Here is an 18,361-nt window from a genome sequence, read left to right as displayed (position 1 = left end):
AATGGTGAGCTATGCCTGAAATCCGCTTAAAATTGAGCTGAAGAAGCGGACTTTAAACTATATATGCCTAAAATTGATGTCCAATGCCTGAAATTTTTATCTGATCTTAAGTTGAACTGAATAGAATTCTCAGCCCAAAATTACTACCCAAACCCGCCAATTTTGCAGGGTAGGTCGAGATGTGTTAGATAACTTTGATTAGCAATTTAGCATTGATGTTGAGTATATTTGGGGATTGGGGCAGTGGCCTATCGTTACTACTAGTAATTGGCAATTAGCTCGACTCTGATGCAACAAGCTGATGAATTTGGTATGCCACACCCAAAGAGCCAAACTTGTAGCACAGGACGCCGCAAAACAACTCATAAAACTCAACTCCCAATTGTCAAAACTTACACGCTCAAATCGTCACCATGATTGTCTCTCTCTTTTCCTGCAAATCCATTCATCTGATGGCTTGAACCCAGATCATTATTCTTTCTCTTCTGCTCTTACTGCCTCTGCCAAGATACCCAACTCCAGATTTGGAAACCAGCTTCACGCTCATGCCATTTTCACTGGACTTAAAGGTTTCCCCCATGTCTCAAACACACTCCTTTCACTCTATGCCAAAACTGAGGACTTGGGTTCTGTTAAAACTGTCTTTTCTGAATTGGGTACCCCTGATAATTATTCTTGGACTACTTTGTTATCAGCATGTACTAAGCTGGGTCAGGTTGATTATGCCTGCCAACTGCTTGATAAAATGCCTGTGAGAAGTGTTGCCCCTTGGAATGCTGTAATTACTGGTTGTTCTGAAATTGGGTATGATGATATTGCATTTGAATTGTTTGGGAGAATGCATATGTTGGGTGTGAGGCTTGACAATTACACTTTTGCCTGCGTTCTTAGCTTGTGTTCTGTTGTTGAATTACATGGCTTTGGGAAGCAAGTGCATTCGTTGGTGTTTAAGAGTGGGTTTTTGGGTTGGAGCTCGGTGGTTAATTCTTTGCTTACAATGTATTTTAACTCTGGAAATTCCATTGATGCTCGTAAAGTTTTTGAAGATGCAGATGGAATGGTGCGCGATGTGATTACCTATAATGCAATGATCAATGGCTTAGCAAGTCTTGAGAGGAAAGAAGAGGCTTTGGTAATATTTCAAGATATGTTAAAGTCTCGGTTAAGCCCTACTGAGTTAACTTTTGTGAGCCTTATGAACTCGGGTTTGGTTCTCGACATGTGCCTCCAGTTACACGCTCAGGCTGTAAAGGCAGGTTATGAACCTTGCACAGCTGTGAGCAATGCTGCCATGGCCATGTATGCTGAGCATGGGCTATTAGATTCTGTCAGAAAATTATTTGAGAAATTGGAAGTGAAGGATGTTGTTTCATGGAACACTATGATAGCCGGATATGCTCATAAAAATGATATTCAATTAGCAATCTTAGCTTACATGGAGATGCAGAGGATTGGGTTTGTTCCAGACGAGTATACAATTGGAGCCCTCTTAGCTAGCTCATGTAGCTTAGAAATTGTCCAGATGATCTATGCCCTAGTGCTGAAAAATGGGCTCAGTCTAATGAGTGAAGTTATTAATGCTTTGGTGTCTGCATGCTCTAAGCAAGGTGACATTGATCTGGCCTGTCAAATATTCTGCAGCATGCACTCTAAGAATCTGATTACCTGGAATGCAATTATTTCGGGGTCCTTGTTAAATGGTTACCCTGTGCAGGCTCTTGAATTGTTTCTTCAGCTGCAGAAGTCAAAAATGAGACCAGATGTATACACTCTAACTATTGTGTTAAGCATCTGTTCCAGTGTTTCAGCCTTAAGTCATGGAATGCAGGTCCATTGCTACATCCTAAGACGTTTATTTCTAAATGAAATTGCCTTGGGAAATGGCCTCATCACCATGTATGCAAAATGTGGGCTTCTGGATTGGTCTGTTAAGGTATTTAAATCCATGAGCACAAAGAACGTTGTGAGTTGGAATGCCATCATCTCTGCATTAGCACAATATGGAGAAGGGAAACAAGCTGTCAGGTACTTCACATTGATGCATAATGAGATTGGGCTTAAACCTGGCCAAGCCACTTTTACTGCTATTTTATCAGCTTGCTGCCGTACTGGTCTAATTTGCGATGGCATTCGCATATTTAATGCAATGATCAATGATTATGGGTTGGAACCTGGAGTAGATCACTTTTCTTGCCTTGTAGACCTTTTAGGGCGAGCTGGATACATTGATGAGATGGAGAGACTAATTGAGAGTGAGGATTACAAGGCTAATCCCAATATTTGGTGGACTCTGTTTAGTGCATGTGCAGTCTATGGAAATGTAAGGCTGGGAAGGATTATTGCTGGGTTGCTTCTTCAAACTGAGAAAAACGACCCAGCAGTTTATGTATTGCTGTCAAATATTCATGCAAATGCTGGACAATGGGAAGATGCAGCTCAAGTTAGGGAATTGATGAAAACAGTTCGAGTTATAAAGCAACCTGGGTGCAGTTGGATCAAGCCATAGTAATGTCGAAAATCAATTTGACAAAAAGATACTGTTGTTGAGCTTTGCTTTAGAAAAGCCCTAAGTCACCCTTCATATGAAGTGAAGTACATGTAATTACACCATCTTCTTTAACACAACTTCATTAGCGCCAGCTCCAGCTGCAGAATATTGACTCGAATGTTCTGATATTTGGTTTGTGGTGGTTTCAGTAGATAGTGAACAAAAAAATCAGAGCTCTTAATACAGAAAATTCGAGAGGAAAGAGGAAGGCCTTGGACAATCAAACTTGATGAGGGCTTGAAACATTCATCTCTAAGTGAGTGTAGCACCATAGCAATAATATGTTATCAATTGAATAATTCAACTGCTAATGCATAATTATAAACATTTATGTATAAAACACAGAATCAAAGAAGAGGCTTCAAGTTGCTTGGCTGGATTCTGCATCACACTGCTACATGATCCGAAACCCCAAAGCAGATTTCTCCCTTATAAATTCTTAATCTGCTACTTGGTTTTTTGTGAGACATCGTTTCCAGCAAGGGCAGCAACAGATGCTTTCCCCTGGGACAGAATTCAATGCAAACCTATCAGGTTGATTCGAAGAGCACCAACAAGTAATATTGTGATTATTCTATGTTTGTTTATCATACAGAGTTGTTAATGATATGTGAGCTGTAGAAATCGAAAGTATTAAATTGGTTGTTTATGTCCCCTCCATTCTTAGAATATGTAGAAAAATTAAGAGGTCTTGTAAACGGGCATTGAATATGACCAAGAACCTAATTCTGAAAAAATTAGCTACAGTTACATTTTGAAGCCATGATTTAGCCCAGATCAGCCATTTTTACCCTAAAATGTCTGCAAAGTATATTTCTTCATGATATTACCATACACTACCATTTTAGAGTTAGACGGTATTGAGTGTGTTACTATTATGAAATAAACATATGTTTGGGAGTAAAATTTCATTACTATAGACATTAGCTAGAAAATAACTCATAAATAACCCTACTGAAATTCATTGCCACTGGACAAACGACCAATAAAATATGAATATGACTCTAGTACATACTTACCTCTTCAAGCAACCGGATCCGATATTTCCAATCATGATTTGCCGCAGGAATTAGCTTGGCAAGTACATTATGCAAAACAGTTCTATTCGCTGATATTCCAATGAAAGAACACATGACGAAGATAATTATGGCTGCCCACAAAGAGCTACGAGCTATGGCAGAATAGATACCAGTCATAAATGCCACCATCGTGCCATATAGGGCTTGCATGAGTATAACCACACTGCGATCAACCAATAAATATGACATATCACGTTCAGAAACCATAGACCATATCAAGCAGAACAAGACCAGCATGGATGCACACATGGCATATGCATCTGCTAGTAAAAATACTAAAAATGAAGCTTTCTTTGCTAAAATGGCATCTCCATTTGCATTATTAAGGCCACCAGGGAGTGTAAATCCAGCTGCAAATGTGATTGTTGCCAACAGAGCTGCAACTACAGACAGAGTGTTTCGCATTTGATCCAGATTCGTCCCAGGTTGAATATATGTTGTTTTCAAGTATGGATTTACTTTGATCTGTTTGCACATCCTAGCCTGCAAGTAATCATGTTTCATACTGTTTTAGCTCCATCAATAGGAAAGTTAAATTTAGTTTGTAGATACAAGATACATACCCAATCTTCATTTTCTTTGCAAAGCTTGGCAAGCAAATCCATGGCAGTTGTATCATGATAATCCTCTATGTTACGCTCTACCCCATTATCATTGAGCAGTGTCTTAGCCAGAAGTATGTCTTTCCTTTCTAGTGCTCGATGCAAAGGCGTTGCACCCCCATGATCTGTTGTATTCTTAATTTCTGCAATTGATGGATTCTTCAAGAAGTTCATGTAATCTTTGTAAGTTGGCAATTTTATGTGGTGCAAAGGAGTGTCATTTTGTTCACGGAAAACCTTTTGAAGATCATGACAATTGTCAATGAAGGCAATTACAGCTGATGTCTCGTCTCTCTCGCATGCTGTAATCCAATCAAATGGTTCCTTTTGGATCGAAGAAGGGTTCAACAACAAATCTACAAGCCACGGGACATGAGCTTCTTTGGCTTCGGCAAGGGCAGTTCTTCCCTTATCATCAGGCGAGTTGATCCACCAAAATTTTCCAAGCAACCATCTTCCAGTTTTCTCTGTGTTCACAATTCAATCAAGTAAGCTATTAGAGAATTGTCAAAGCTAGAATTCGCAAATACCTATGTACACTGAACATCTACTTCGGCAGTTTATTCAAAGTAGAACAACTAACAATTTCTTCAACAAATGCATGTACAAGAATACTTATATCAGTAGTTCAATTATATATTACCTGAACAGAATCGTAGCAAGTGAAGCACGTAACTCCATCATTGCGACGCAGCATGCTGAAACGTGGATCCTGAGCACTCAAAATCTCTTCTATAACTTGTTCATATATCCTGAAGCAACAGCAAGGAGGAGGGGGCTTTCACCCTTGTTAAGAATCTCACATAATGTTGAATCCAGTGATAAAAAATGCAACGCAATTTGTTCAGTATGTTTTGAAGATAAAGCAATGTGCAAAGGCGTATCCCCATTTTTATTCTTTGTTTTCCAAGGAGGGCAATCAGGCAACTCAGATGGCTCGCTTGCTCCTACTTCCTGCAGGTAACCACGTACAAGCACTTGTCCAATATCGGCATTTTTAGACTTTGCTGCAATATGCAGTGGACTGTCACCGTCTTTATTATCTGTTATGCTGTACATTAAATCCGTGAAGACTTTGGTTCTTACAGCAGGAAAATCACCCTCTAAGATCAAGTTAAAAGGCCAAACTTCTGCTGTTTCTGCCCATTGGTGAAGCACATTGAATCCTTTGTTATCAACTGCGTCAAAATGATCCAGATTCTTCTCCAGCAGCAATCTCAAAACATTTTCTGTCATTCACAAAGTCTCCCATCAGATAGAAGTAATAATTTTCTATACATATAAATTTAATAGAGCTAGCTAAGTCAAACAGATCAAGTACTAGATTAAGGTATTAATCCATTAATCTCTAATGTACTAATCTAGAAGTAGGATGCATATGGATGACAAACCTGAACACTTAGGTGCAAAATGAAGAGGAGTGGAACCATCTTGGCCGCTAACACTATAAGAGGAGGATATCAAGATCTTCTCAGCAACTGAGTTCAGCCCTCTTTGGACAGCTAGGAAAAGTGGGCTGTTCCCCTCATCATCTACCATGGCACAAAGCAATTCTGTATCCATTGACAATATCTCCATTGCACTTTCCTCGTTAGGCTTGATTCCAATGGCAACATGCAAAGGGGTCTTTTTCGACTTGGAAAGTCCTAACCACGGTTTGCTAAGATGCTGATCATTATTATCACTATTGCTAGGTGGCTTGGTCTCTAGACCAGAATTTGATTTGTAGAAGCCAAGGATGAGTCGGACAATTTCAAGATCATCCACCCAGGTTGCAACAAGAAGAGGATTCCAACCGTTAAAGTTGGATTGGGTGAAGAGTACTTGTTGAACCTCCGTTGGTAATCTTTCCATTGCTTCCCTGAAAAACTCCGCCTTTTTTGTAAACGCAGCAAGGTGAAAGATATTGCCTCCAACATAATTATTATCTGATGGGGTGTATTCAGAAAGAAAGTAACCTGTTGATTTCGAGTCAACAGCTCGTTTCAAAAATCCTACATCTCCTGAGAATGCCGCCTCCTTTAGCTCCGTATCCATTGATATCACTTGCTACTGCCTTACACCCTTACTGCATAGATACACTTACCAAGCTCTATTCCCTTATTATATTCAGCATCTTTGTCCGACTTTAATCCTTGTTTGTTGTTTTTATGGGAATGCAGTATTTTAAGGAAAAACAACAATTTAAAAAACACATTACTTTGTTAATTAATGATATCATCTTTTCACAACTTGCAACAATTTTTAATATTGTTGGTTGACAAAATATAGACTAAGAACCCAGTCAGTAGAATTACTAGTATACTACTATACTAGTACGACTGTACGAATTATATGATATACTTTGAAAGTTTAAATCATACTATTGGATCCAAAAATAAATAAATAAAATAAAAACGTAGAAAGTATAACATTCACAATATAAAAAATTTACATATAAAACAGTTCATGACAGTCTTGATAATCATGAATGAAGTTCAATAAATAGGAGTGGTATCTCAATACAATTATCTCCTGTTTGGTTTCAATAGCAGCTTATAAAGAACAAGCCTGATTAACTTTCATAGAGACAATATTCAGCACCATAGCAAGCAATTCTGGATGCGTGAACTATCTTCTTTACTGTTTTGGAAACATCACTTTACATGCATACGCCTATGATATGCTGGAACAGTTGCAGGGAAAAACATTTGCCTCAGTCCCTCTGCCTTCATTATAGGAAAGATGATCCCGGCTGCACCCTGCAACAGAGATTAACGGTTTTGTCAATCAGCTTGGCAATGGAAATTCGTAGTATTCTTCATTGACCATAGCTAGCAGAAGGGAGGGAAACAAAAAGGTAGCCACAACTATGAAGGTTCTCACAAGGGACTGGAATTGAAGTCTTTGGCAGTCATTCCAGCTAAGCTAAGGTAAAACAAACAGCTACGGATCAGAGTATTTAAATTTGGCTACTAGTATTTAAAGGAAATTGTTTAGGTGCTACTGGTCTGGAATGGAAGCGCTCCTCTTACTGGTCAACATATTTTTTAATTTCTAATCATGTCTTTGTCCATAAGCACCTACTTGAATCTGATGCCGACATAAAGATAATGACCTTTAATTTTGGTTTGCAATTTTCATCTAGTTCAACAGCTAGTTTTACCAAAACAATTGCTAATTTAACAGATTTTAACTTCAACTAGTAATAACCCCCTTTTTACTTTAAACTTTGAAGATACTTATTGACTAGGTTCGCCAAATAGAGCATAAACCCAGCTGCAATTTGATACAAAAACACGTGTAACATGAGACTAAAATCAGACTACATTTGGAGAAGAGATGTACCGATAGCAATCTTATGCCAAGCCAAAGTCCCTTTATTGAAGGAAAAGGAATCAACAGGCGACCAACACCATATATAGCCACAGCAAAGAAGTGAGCTACTAAGCTCAATGGCCGAGGATTTAGACCAGAGAGTAAAGCAATTGGGCCATTTGAGAACACTCCTCCAAGGCTTAAATAGTCAAAGCAAGCCTCACGCATTTCCTTGTGAGCTTCGTCAGGTGAAGCACAAAACACCTTATAAAGGGCACCTGCCAAAGTGTTGATTGTCGATGCCACAGGCTGCAAGAAAGGTTGATATATATTACTTATTAATATATCAAGTTTAATTATATTAATCCAGTTTAAACACACGCATACACACATTTTCAATTTGAGTATATCATGTAATTGCGTGTGCGTGCATGTAACTGTTGTCATGTTTACATGATGCATGCATATACCTTACGCAAGGTGTAAAAAGACTCCAGATAATGGCACAACGAATCTGCATCATTTAGGTCCTTCAAAGGCCTCAGAAGGTCTCGGAGTACAACAATATCAGACAATGCCACTGTCATCCCACCTCCAGTTAAAGGATGTCGCATGTTGAAAGCATCGCCTATTAGTAAGGCTCCAGGAGTAGGCTGAGGAGTAGCAGGCATGCTTCTATTAGGCATTGTTCTTATATTGCCCTTGTCAACTGCTGCTACAAATGAATCTCTAATTTCAGCAGGAACCTGAAGCAGTAACATGACTTGTTGGAATCATAAAGCCAAAAGGATAAAATTACCAAATGAAAAGAACCAGGAAGTAACAAGATAGCATATATATATCCACCACACCTGAGGCGCCACCACTGTCTTCAGATACTTAGCCATTTCACCATTAGCAATAGAAGGCAACTTGTCCCCTGCTGGTACATCAACCAAGCAACGGACTTCTGTACTACTAATAGGGTAAAACAAAACAGGTGAGGGATCCGCTAAAATAACATGTCCATGATTCGCGTAAGGCAATTGGCAGTTCTCCAGCACCAACCCCACAAAGTGTGAGGGCACTTCAACCTATGAAATGAGACAACACAGTAAGCAAGAGAAGCATGTAACAGGGAAAAGCAAACACTAAATATAATTTGTTCGGTAAATTTGAATTAAATCCTCAAGTTTAAAGACCATAGTTAACACTTTAAGAAGAAACTATCACCTTTGGTGAACAAAGAGAACGTCTCAGATTCGAGAAGCAACCATCACAGACGACTGTGAGAGGTGCATAGACCTTGAACTCCTCACCATTCTTGGTCTTGTAGTGAACCCCCTTGACTATTCCCTTTTCCTCAAGCAATGATGTAACTGTTCCCTGTTCCAACCGCACACTGGAACAAAATATAAGGAAATGTGGAGATTCAGTAATTAGTACAAAAGATAATGCAATCGCTAACCTTTTGTTCAACGAAACAAAGTAAACACAGAGAAGAGAAAACAAAAGTACTTGGGAAGAGAAGCAGCCTTGTCTCTCATCCTCTGTATGAAACGTCCATTGTGAAAGCTCCTTCCAGACACATCTGAATGGAACTGTTCCAAGGGATAAGACAGTCTTATGTTCTTCCCTTCTTTAAAAAGACCATATCCAACCACTCTCTGTGCATCAATATTCCCGACGCAGTCTGAAACTCAGATTGAGATGAATAAATACACAAAACACTTGCTGAAAACAATTGAAGGTAAATACTCTGGAAAACTTTAATGCAGGACTCTATTATTAAAACACAATGAGATTCAGTGCATACCCTCAATGCCCAATTCAATCAATTTCAAGTATCCTCCTGGCTGTAGAAGCTCCCCAACTATTCTGTCAGGTTCACTTAAGTCTCTCTCAATCACATGAACACGCCGACCATCCTGCAATCAATGCAAAAGTCTAGATCTGAGGAGGAGAAAAGATAACAAGTAATCCTTTCGTTTTACACAGATAGTCTCATTTGACTATAAAAATTTATAATTTTGAGTTTTTTTGACAATAAGGTTTTCTAAGTTATTTCATGTTATCAGTCGATATATACTTTTTTCCAATTTAAACATCAAATTTAGCAAATTTTCCAATTTAAACACCAAATTTAGCAAATTTTGATTACAAAATTTGATAGGGAAACCACTAAAAGAAAGGAGAAAATAACTGACGATTTCTTACTTCTACAATTTTAAGATGCACTAAGGCAAGAACCAAGAATTTTTGCAGTTTTAAGTCCTAACCCTAAAAAAGTCATCTATCTTCAAAATAAATTATCTATAAGTCAATAAGCACAATACAAACACAAAAGTAAAGTGCATAAACCAAGATACTTTAGCCCATATATAAACTGCAATAATACATGACTTAAAATTTCCAAACCTTATAGGTGCAATAACTTTAACATGACTTAAAATTTCCAAACCTTATAGGTGCAATAAATTTAATTTCCAGAGAAGGTAAACAATCTGTTTATGCGTTTACAACTTTACACTACCTTAATGTAGTCTTTAGGCCAACCTACGACAATTCTAGATCTCACACAATGAAGTATCTTCCCTTGCGTGTATAAAACCAGACATTGAAGAAATGAAAATCATAGCAAGTCTACAAAGCTCTCCTTGTCTTGAATTTCAGTCAGCTTAAGGGCATCAAACTTGCTCAAAGGCAAAAACACTTTCAACAACACACTAAAACTTAGAAACTCCTAAATTACTATTTTTTCTAGTGATCTACAACTTCTAAAGTCTTTAATAACCAATAACTATTGAACTTAAGCCAGTCAAGTAGCCTCCAACACCTAATTAAATAAGTAACTAAGGTTACAATGGTAGCAAACCTTAATTTTTTATAGGAAAAAGGTCGATTATAAGAATTCCCAAATAATGGTACATAATCTGTCCATAGATTATATCCACCATAATTCACCAGTAAAATGAAGCAAAAAGCATACTACGTACAGCTTTTCACAATGTTTCCAACTCTGGTGATGGTAATAGAACCAAAAAATACAGCAAGAACATGCTTCAAAGTCTACTATTCTATACAATATACAATTTTTTGCTTTTGCAAACAAAATAAGTTCCAATAAGTTCAGATAATAAGTTAAGGACAGCGCACTCTAGTCCCTATTAATAATAACTACAGTTGTAACAAAGGCAACAAATGTCATCTAACGTTTGTTCTAGACTAAAATTTGCAAAAGAAGTCCAGAACATTGACATCACCTAAACAAACGAGCTATTTTAATCCCAAATATGCAAAACATTTAAAAAATTGAAAAGTGTTACTTCCTCAGTCTATCTCATATTGTTCAGATTCTATCAATGTAACAAGGACCACATACCATTCTTAGGAGCTAGAGATGAAGGCACGAACAATGTGAAATCTTATGTAATCTCACTCAAGCTTACGGCTTACCTAAATGCTAAATCTTGAACACAAATTTTAAACCCGAAACTTGAAAATTCCTACTTATAAACATTTGAAAATTGTTGAAACAAAGTATGTTTTAGTGTGAATTTTGTGAAAATAACAAAGTCCCACATTGGTATGTGGTATACTTGGGTGTGGTCCAAGGGCTACCCACATTTTGTGGAGAGGGAGGACTTACCTACCAAGTCAACCCAACACACACGCGCGCCAAACCGAACCGAGCCGAGCCGGGCTGGCTGGGTCGGGTCGGGTTTATTAAACAAAATTAAATTTTTATACAGTTTTTGAACAAGGCTCCATTACGTAATTAGTGCCTTGATTTTTGCTAACCGTTTTGACTGATCCTTTATTGTTTTAAATCCCGTTATTCAGTGTTGATTACAGTTTTGTTCCAGATTTTATGCTAATTAAAATTTGACTGTTTTAAAGCCGTTTTGCTCTTGAATTCTGCCGTTCAATTAGTACCGTTTACTGAGTTAATGGTGCGTTAATTTTGCTTGACCGTTTTCTGATTTAATGATGCGTTATTTTTGCTTGAAACGTCCAAATCAGTTGGCCTATAAATACGGCATTCTTAAGTGTTTCAAAACACAGAAAACTCATTTTTCCTAATCTTCTCTTCTTCCCCCTTATATACAGAATTTCAGCAGTTTTCAGTTTTTGGTGTTTAGTTAGCCCGGTGGTTCAGTGCAAATCCATCGGTACTTTATAGTTTTGAGAGACTGTTTTATCCTGGGAGACATCCGCCGGTTACCTACGAGCTGCTTGCACACATTTTTTGCAGTACCGTGAATGTTCTACATAGAGCGACATAATCCGCGATTCAGTTTTACTCCCGATAATATTGTTCTTATTATTTTTGACCTGTGAGTTTCGTTTATAACAAAAATGGGTTTGACTCGAACGTTGATTCCCGATGACTTGTTTCAAACAATTATAACCCGAATCAAAACCGACTAACTCAACCCATTTGACTAGTATAATATTATATTGGGAATTATATATGCTAGACCAGTCCAATGGATTAACACAATTGAACATAAGGAAGCTAAATCCAGAAATTGCACAATCACCAATAACAATAATATTAAATTGAAACTAAGAGTTAAGAAAAAAAATCAAATCCCATGTGAGTTCAGAACTTCTCTGATTGATTACAAGTGGAAATTTTTATCCATTAATACTCAACCACGCTGCTCAAACAACATAATTCCAAATTTTATAAAAAACAAAATAAAAAGGAAATTCATTGTAGTATAAGCATCACCTTAGCAAGGGTATAAGCAAGAGCAGCACCAGCAACGCCAGCGCCAACGATGATGACATCAGGTCCATCGGAAACAGAGCTAATTTCATCAGAATTCCGAACAGATTCCAAGTGAATTCCGGCGGAATTCAGTCTATCTTTTCTCTTGCTCTTATATTTAACGTCTCGGAAAAGCGAGAAGAAGAGAACAAACCCTAGGAGAGAGACTATGGAAATCCCAACAATGTACTGATCAATTACCACCATTTTTGTTACAAAATCAAATTTTCCGAATTCAATTGCTCTCCTCTTACCCTTGTTCTTGATATTATAAATACAATTATTTATATTTTCTCCAGAAAATGGGAATGTAGTTATAGCAGATGATTTAAAGGAGAGAGGAATTGAGAAAGATGAAGGATTGAAAAGTAGGGATTTGGATTTGTGGTGGAGATGAATAATAGAGATAATTGAAGAAGAAGACGTTGAAGGGTTGTACAGGTTAGATTTTCCTCTATAATTATGGTTAGGTTGTAGTTGTAATGTTGACTGCGTGTTGCGTTCTACACCATAGGGAGCTCATGGCTCATGGCTCATGGCTCATGGGTTTGTTTTTCCTTTCGCGGGTTATTTAGGTGATGCTTCTCACTTTTGAATTACACTCTTTCGTCCTTGCTTCCTCAACAACGAGAGATTGTTATATACACTCGGATGCACGATACACCTATGAGAATTTTGTTTTCATTTTGATAATTGTTTTTCATTTAATCCTCAAATGAAGAGCAAAAACACACGGTACACACGAATGTGTATAAAATATTTCATCCCTAAACCACACACGTAAAAGCAGTGGCGGAGCCAGGATTTGTAATCCGGGGGGACAATTTTTAGATGTTTAATAATCGACAATAATTATAAGAAAAAAGAAATTGATCACATAAATTGTTTAATATATATTTGAAATCGCTTATGAGATATGACAATTATTCTTATATGGTGAAAGAGGAGTTGTTAAAAAATTAATTGCATATTAAGAAATTTATTAACCAAATTTTTTTTTTATGCTGGTAAACCCCAATTTTAAGGTATGTAATCCTTAATAATCGATAAATATGATTTATCAAATGATAAGCATTTACACAAATTGATAGTAGATGTAAAGGGATTTGGGTTACATTTTAAAAAAAAAAATAATAATAAATAAATAAACTTTCTTTGACTAAAAATAAAATTGGAAACTTAGTTCCAAACAAGCTATAAAAAAAATAAAATTTAGGCACACATAATTAGAGAGATAAAAAAATACGGAGACATGTGTAAATAGGAGCACTTTGTATATAAAAATAATGAAATTTAAAAACCTGTAAAAAAAAAAATGGCGAAATCCAAAAACAAGAAAAAGAAGTTAAATAGGAGCACTTTGTATAAACTATAAAATGAAATAAAAATAAAGTCCAAAAATAGCAAAAAGAAACAAAAAAAATGATCGGGTAAGGAATCGAACCTAGGATCAAAGAGAAATACAAGCTTTACTCAAGCCCATCAACCACCAGACCAAATGTTGTCTTTGTTATATAAGGTATACATGTAAGGTATTTATTCTTATTTACAGCATTTATTTAAGCTAACATAAATTAAATTTTTTTTTGGAAAAATGGGGGGACAACCGTCCCCCCTTGTTCCTACATGGCTCCGCCCCTGCGTAAAAGGTATTTATCGTTCGTTCTATTCGCATGATTTCCACATATCTTTCCTCCTTTTTGCAGTGGACCTTTTTTTTTTTGGAAACCAAAGGAGTATTAATTAATGGTCTATTCTATTTGATAATCAATTTTCAAGTCGGATCACTCCTAAAATTTATAACAGTTGACAGAAAATTTACATTATCATTAATCCAATTACATTTTACATCAAAATAAAAGTTTTGAACATTCATAATTATATATAGTCAAGGTTAATATAAATAAGGAAAAATTGCATTAAATAATACAACCTTTAGCCCGTCCGCTGAAAACAAGTCCACATTTTAATTATCTCAGAATAATACCACCTTTGTGGGGTGTCCGCTGTAAACAGGTTATTACTTGTTGGTAAGGAATGGTAACCTGATTAATAGGTTATATGGACACGTGTCATCATTTTATTGGTCAGAAAATATAATTTTTTTACAAAATATTATTTAATGTTTTATATTTTTTTAAAAGATTATTTTGTTTTATTTTATATTTAAAAAAAAAAAAAAATCCCCCACCATCTTCCCCACCCGCCACCAGCCACCGGCTGCCACCCCTTTCCCCTTCCCCGGTGTCTGCTAGCACCCCCTCCCTGCCCTCCGACGCCGGCCACGCCCAGATCTCCTTCCTCCGGCGCCGGCGTCGACCCCGCTCCCCGCAAACCCTCCTCTCTTTCTCCTCCTTCCACCGCAACCTTCCTCTCCTTCGCCCAAATCGAACCCAAACCACAGACTTTAGAATTTCGACTGAGGCAGCTCGGGGCTTCGAGATTGGCCATGGTTATATACATTAGCAGCTAGGGTTTCAAAGGTGGGGTAAAGGCCGAATAGGGTTTTTGACGGTGGGGTATTGGGCGGTTGGGGGATTTCGGGGGTGAAACGCTAAACATCGCCCGCAATTACCATATAAAGCCCACAAATATGATATGGTTTGACCATTATGCCCTTTTCTAAAATTGAAATAATCTCGGTGTAAAAAATGTGGAGCCGTACTGGCTCGCCGGGGGAGACCGGAGGGCAGGCCAGAGATGCGGGGGACGCCGGAGGTACGTCGTCGACGACGGAAAACGAGGTAAGTCACCGTTAAAATTCACGGTTTACCGTCGGAGTGGCTCCGGCGCCTAGGGTGGACGCCCAAACCGTAGCCTGGACGTCCAAGCCAGACGCCAGAACCACCAGAGTGGCGTCCAGCCCAGACGCCCAGACCACCAGACTGGCGTCCTGGGCAGGCGCCACTCCACTGGGTGAGGCGGCCCTGCCAGGCGCCAGTCCAGTGGCTGTGGCAGCCCTGGCAGACGCCACCCTTATAAATTAATTTTTTTTTTTTCTTTTTTGATTTTGTTGTTGTTTTTTATTTAATTTTTTAAAAAAAAAAAATCGAAAATGATTTTTTAAAAAAATTCGAAATGGGTTTTTTTTAAATTAAATTTGAAAATTCGAAATAGGTTTTTTTAAAATTAAATTTGATAATTCGAAATGGTATATTTTTAAATTTAGTTTGAAAATTCGAATTGGGTTTTTATAAAAATTAAGTTTGATTATATATAATTATGCTTTTTTTTGTGTTAATTCTGTGTAAATATAGAAATTAAATGTATTATCCGTTAAATGTATTTATTGTAATATATAATTGATGCAGAAATATGGTGGAGACGGAAATGATTACAGTGGGATATTTGGACATGATTTTCGTACAGCCACTCAGTTTGATACAAAGCGGAAAGGTTGTGGGTGTGAGTTCAGAGTAAAGGTTCGACAACTACGGAGTCGTGACGGTTGGGAAGTGATTGGTTACTCTAAATGGGGGTATCACAACCATGAGATGATAGTGTATGAAGAGGGTCATCGACAACTGAGCGGCTTAAGTCCTGCTGCGAAACTAGTTGTGAAAGAAATGAGTGATGCTCAAGTGAAGCCTGCTAAAATATTAGCATCTGTGTTAGAGAAATTTCCAGAAGACCATCCAAACCGAAGACACATCTACAACGTCAGACGGCAACTCAGGTTTGAACGGTCAGAGGGAAGGAACCCTATACAGCAGCTGCTACACCAGGCACAATCACGTGGTTACCTGTTCTGGTTTGATTCTGATGAAGATACAGCGGAGGTGACTCATCTTTTCCTTGTGCATCCTGATTGTGCTGATATGATCAAGTCTTGGCCATTTGTGATTTTGATCGACTCAACGTACAAGACAAACAAGTACAAGTTCCCACTGGTTGAGATGGCTGGGATGGCTCCAACGAACCAGATTTTTCTGATTGGTCATGCAATCATCAAGGATGAGACGGTTCCAAGTTATTATTGGGTGTTGGAGAAGCTGAGAAACTACATCGGGCCTAATGTTCATCCAGCAGCCATCGTCAGCGACTGTGAGGGAGGTCTCTTTGCCCCCATAGCAGAGCTGTTTCCCGAATCGAACCACTTATTGTGCACATGGCACATCAACAACTGCGTGAAAGTGAAAGCCTACAACCTTTTCAAGAAGAATTTGGAAATGGCAGAGAGATTGGTGAATGGTAAGTGGCGGAAGATCCTACAGGCTACCACAGAGGAAGCGTATGAGCGAGCATTGGCTAACTTCAGGGATTCGTACCAGTGGTGTTCGGCACTGGTGGACTATGTGATGCATCAATGGGTCCCTCACAGGGAAAAGTTTGTCAAATATTGGACAAACCAGGTACTTCATTTTGGGAACACTACAACATGTAGAGTTGAGAGCGCTCATAGAGCTACCAAGGACTGGATTGATTCATCGACCGCTGCTTTGGATACACTGTTCGCTAGACTGAACAAGTCAATTGAAACTCGGAAGAACGACATCAGGAACTCTCTAGAGGACTCCAGACGACGACATGGTACGATGTATAGCCATTTTATATTTAAGATTCTCCATGGTCGTGTGTCGCACTACTGCTTGGGGTTGATTCTCACTGAACTGAACAGGGTGAGGGACTTGGCTGACGAAGTGTATGCTCGGTGTGGGTGTACTATTTGGCGATACAAATACGCCAACGTAGCCGATCCCCAGGAAAACTGGCCTACACTGTCGGGGTCACACGCCTCTACGATTTGTCGCGTGGCCTGAGCTTGTTTCCGCCGCTCTTATCCGGAAACAAGGTACATCCGAGGAGTAGAAAAACATAAGCACTCAGCTGTGCGTCGGGCGTCCTACGTGCACTGGGGTACAAACACCGCTGCAACACGGATGCGATCTTCACACCTCCATGTTCCCAAACACCTAGCGCCTCGGTGTACAGTGCAGCCCTGTCCACCGCCAACAACTCCGCCAGCGAATCTGCCTGATCCGCATCAGCCACAGCACAAAGTCGTTTACCCTCAACACGAATCCCAAGAATGGCCTCGACAACATGTAACATGATCGTCATCTCACCGAACGGAAGGTGGAAAGAGTTTGTATCCGGCTGCCATCGCTCAATGAAAGCCGTGATCAGCGTACTGTCAATCTTATCGTGCATGGTGGCAGGAACGTGATTCACCCCAGTGCCCTCCAGTCGCTCGAACATCTCGCTCTCCGCCGGCCAGGCCTCAGCCCATGTACGCAAAAAGCTACAAGTCTTTTCCCGGGTATGACATTTCAACAACCCCGTAACTGAAGGCCTCTCCTGGTCCTCCCAAATACGGGCAGCTATGTGTCCTAGAAAGCTAGGAATCACACTCCCGTCAACAGGCCCACCGGGCACCTCACTCCTAACAACCCAAGAATCATTACCGGCCCTCGACCGTTTCCTGCTTGCCCCAGATACAGTAGACGCAGATGATGTGCCAGATCTACTAACAAACCTACCACCCCTACCCTTACGCACCTCCACCATATGCGTCTCGTACATGTCATCAACCCTCTGACTGAATGGACCGTAATCATCATACGGTCCACTGCCATCGTCCACATCCTCATCCTCATCTGCGCCCTCCTCCTGCTCCTCCTCCTGGTCACCCTCCTCAGCATCATCATCGTCATCGTCATCCTCATCCCGACGGTGGATCCGTTCTCTACGAGCTGAGGCCAAAATACCACGGGATCTGACATGTCTATGCCCCGACCTCTCCACTGAATAACTTCTACTAAGAAGCTCTATATTCTTCCCCGCACCATGACGACCCAGTGAATTCTACACAAAATTTTAAAATATATAAACATACAAAAATTTATACGATAAATAATCATCATCGCAAATCAAATAAACTAAAAACATACAAATAATTGTAAACAAAATATAAACGTAGAAAAAATACAACGAAATTGAAAAAATTTATAAAAATAAACAACAAAATATAAAAACAATTCAAAAATATATTACACAAAAAAAAAATTAAAAACAGTTTTTTAAAAAAATATAAAAAAAAAGGGGGGGGGGCGCCCTGGCTGGACGCCCAGCCAGCGGT

General features: G+C 38.8%; 3 protein-coding genes across 3 annotated transcripts; 1 reads left to right on the top strand and 2 right to left on the bottom strand.

The window, feature by feature from the left end:
* Positions 1-86: 86 nt before the first annotated feature.
* Positions 87-3,300, top strand: LOC110685769 (pentatricopeptide repeat-containing protein At3g49740-like). The gene is made up of 2 exons (XM_021862290.1): positions 87-2,804; positions 2,894-3,300. The coding sequence occupies exon 1, from the start codon at positions 302-304 to the stop codon at positions 2,504-2,506; it is 2,205 nt and encodes a 734-aa protein (XP_021717982.1). The 5' UTR covers positions 87-301; the 3' UTR covers positions 2,507-2,804; positions 2,894-3,300.
* Positions 2,996-4,910, bottom strand: LOC110686239 (protein ACCELERATED CELL DEATH 6-like). The gene is made up of 5 exons (XM_021862859.1): positions 4,873-4,910; positions 4,760-4,776; positions 4,191-4,696; positions 3,568-4,110; positions 2,996-3,052 (listed from the first exon to the last, which is right to left on the bottom strand). The coding sequence occupies exons 1-5, from the start codon at positions 4,908-4,910 to the stop codon at positions 2,996-2,998; spliced, it is 1,161 nt and encodes a 386-aa protein (XP_021718551.1).
* Positions 4,911-6,594: 1,684 nt separating this feature from the next.
* LOC110685768 (squalene monooxygenase-like) lies at positions 6,595-13,001 on the bottom strand. The gene is made up of 8 exons (XM_021862289.1): positions 12,244-13,001; positions 9,322-9,433; positions 9,024-9,198; positions 8,739-8,907; positions 8,378-8,599; positions 7,997-8,272; positions 7,557-7,835; positions 6,595-6,970 (listed from the first exon to the last, which is right to left on the bottom strand). Exons 1-8 carry the CDS (start codon positions 12,487-12,489, stop codon positions 6,866-6,868), a joined length of 1,584 nt encoding a protein of 527 aa, XP_021717981.1. The 5' UTR covers positions 12,490-13,001; the 3' UTR covers positions 6,595-6,865.
* Positions 13,002-18,361: the final 5,360 nt, after the last annotated feature.

This window comes from Chenopodium quinoa, unplaced genomic scaffold, assembly GCF_001683475.1.
Source record: "Chenopodium quinoa cultivar QQ74 unplaced genomic scaffold, ASM168347v1, whole genome shotgun sequence".
NCBI classification, from domain to species: domain Eukaryota; kingdom Viridiplantae; phylum Streptophyta; class Magnoliopsida; order Caryophyllales; family Amaranthaceae; genus Chenopodium; species Chenopodium quinoa.
This window is presented reverse-complemented; position numbering and strand designations above follow the sequence as displayed.

Bases quoted from the DNA above. Each gene is read 5' to 3' on its own strand.
- LOC110685769 (XM_021862290.1), top strand. From the start codon at position 302: ATGAATTTGGTATGCCACACCCAAAGAGCCAAACTTGTAGCACAGGAC.
- LOC110686239 (XM_021862859.1), bottom strand. From the start codon at position 4,910: ATGGAGTTACGTGCTTCACTTGCTACGATTCTGTTCAG. The intron at 4,111-4,190 runs GTATGTATCTTG...GATTACTTGCAG, and splicing joins GCAAAGAAAATGAAGATTGG to GCTAGGATGTGCAAACAGAT. The intron at 3,053-3,567 runs GTAAGTATGTAC...ATTCTGTCCCAG, and splicing joins GGATCCGGTTGCTTGAAGAG to GGGAAAGCATCTGTTGCTGC.
- LOC110685768 (XM_021862289.1), bottom strand. From the start codon at position 12,489: ATGGTGGTAATTGATCAGTACATTGTTGGGATTTCCATAGTCTCTCTC. The intron at 9,434-12,243 runs GTGATGCTTATA...CATTGATTGCAG, and splicing joins TTGCTTATACCCTTGCTAAG to GATGGTCGGCGTGTTCATGT. The intron at 8,908-9,023 runs GTACTTTTGTTT...ATTTTGTTCCAG, and splicing joins AAGGCTGCTTCTCTTCCCAA to TGTGCGGTTGGAACAGGGAA.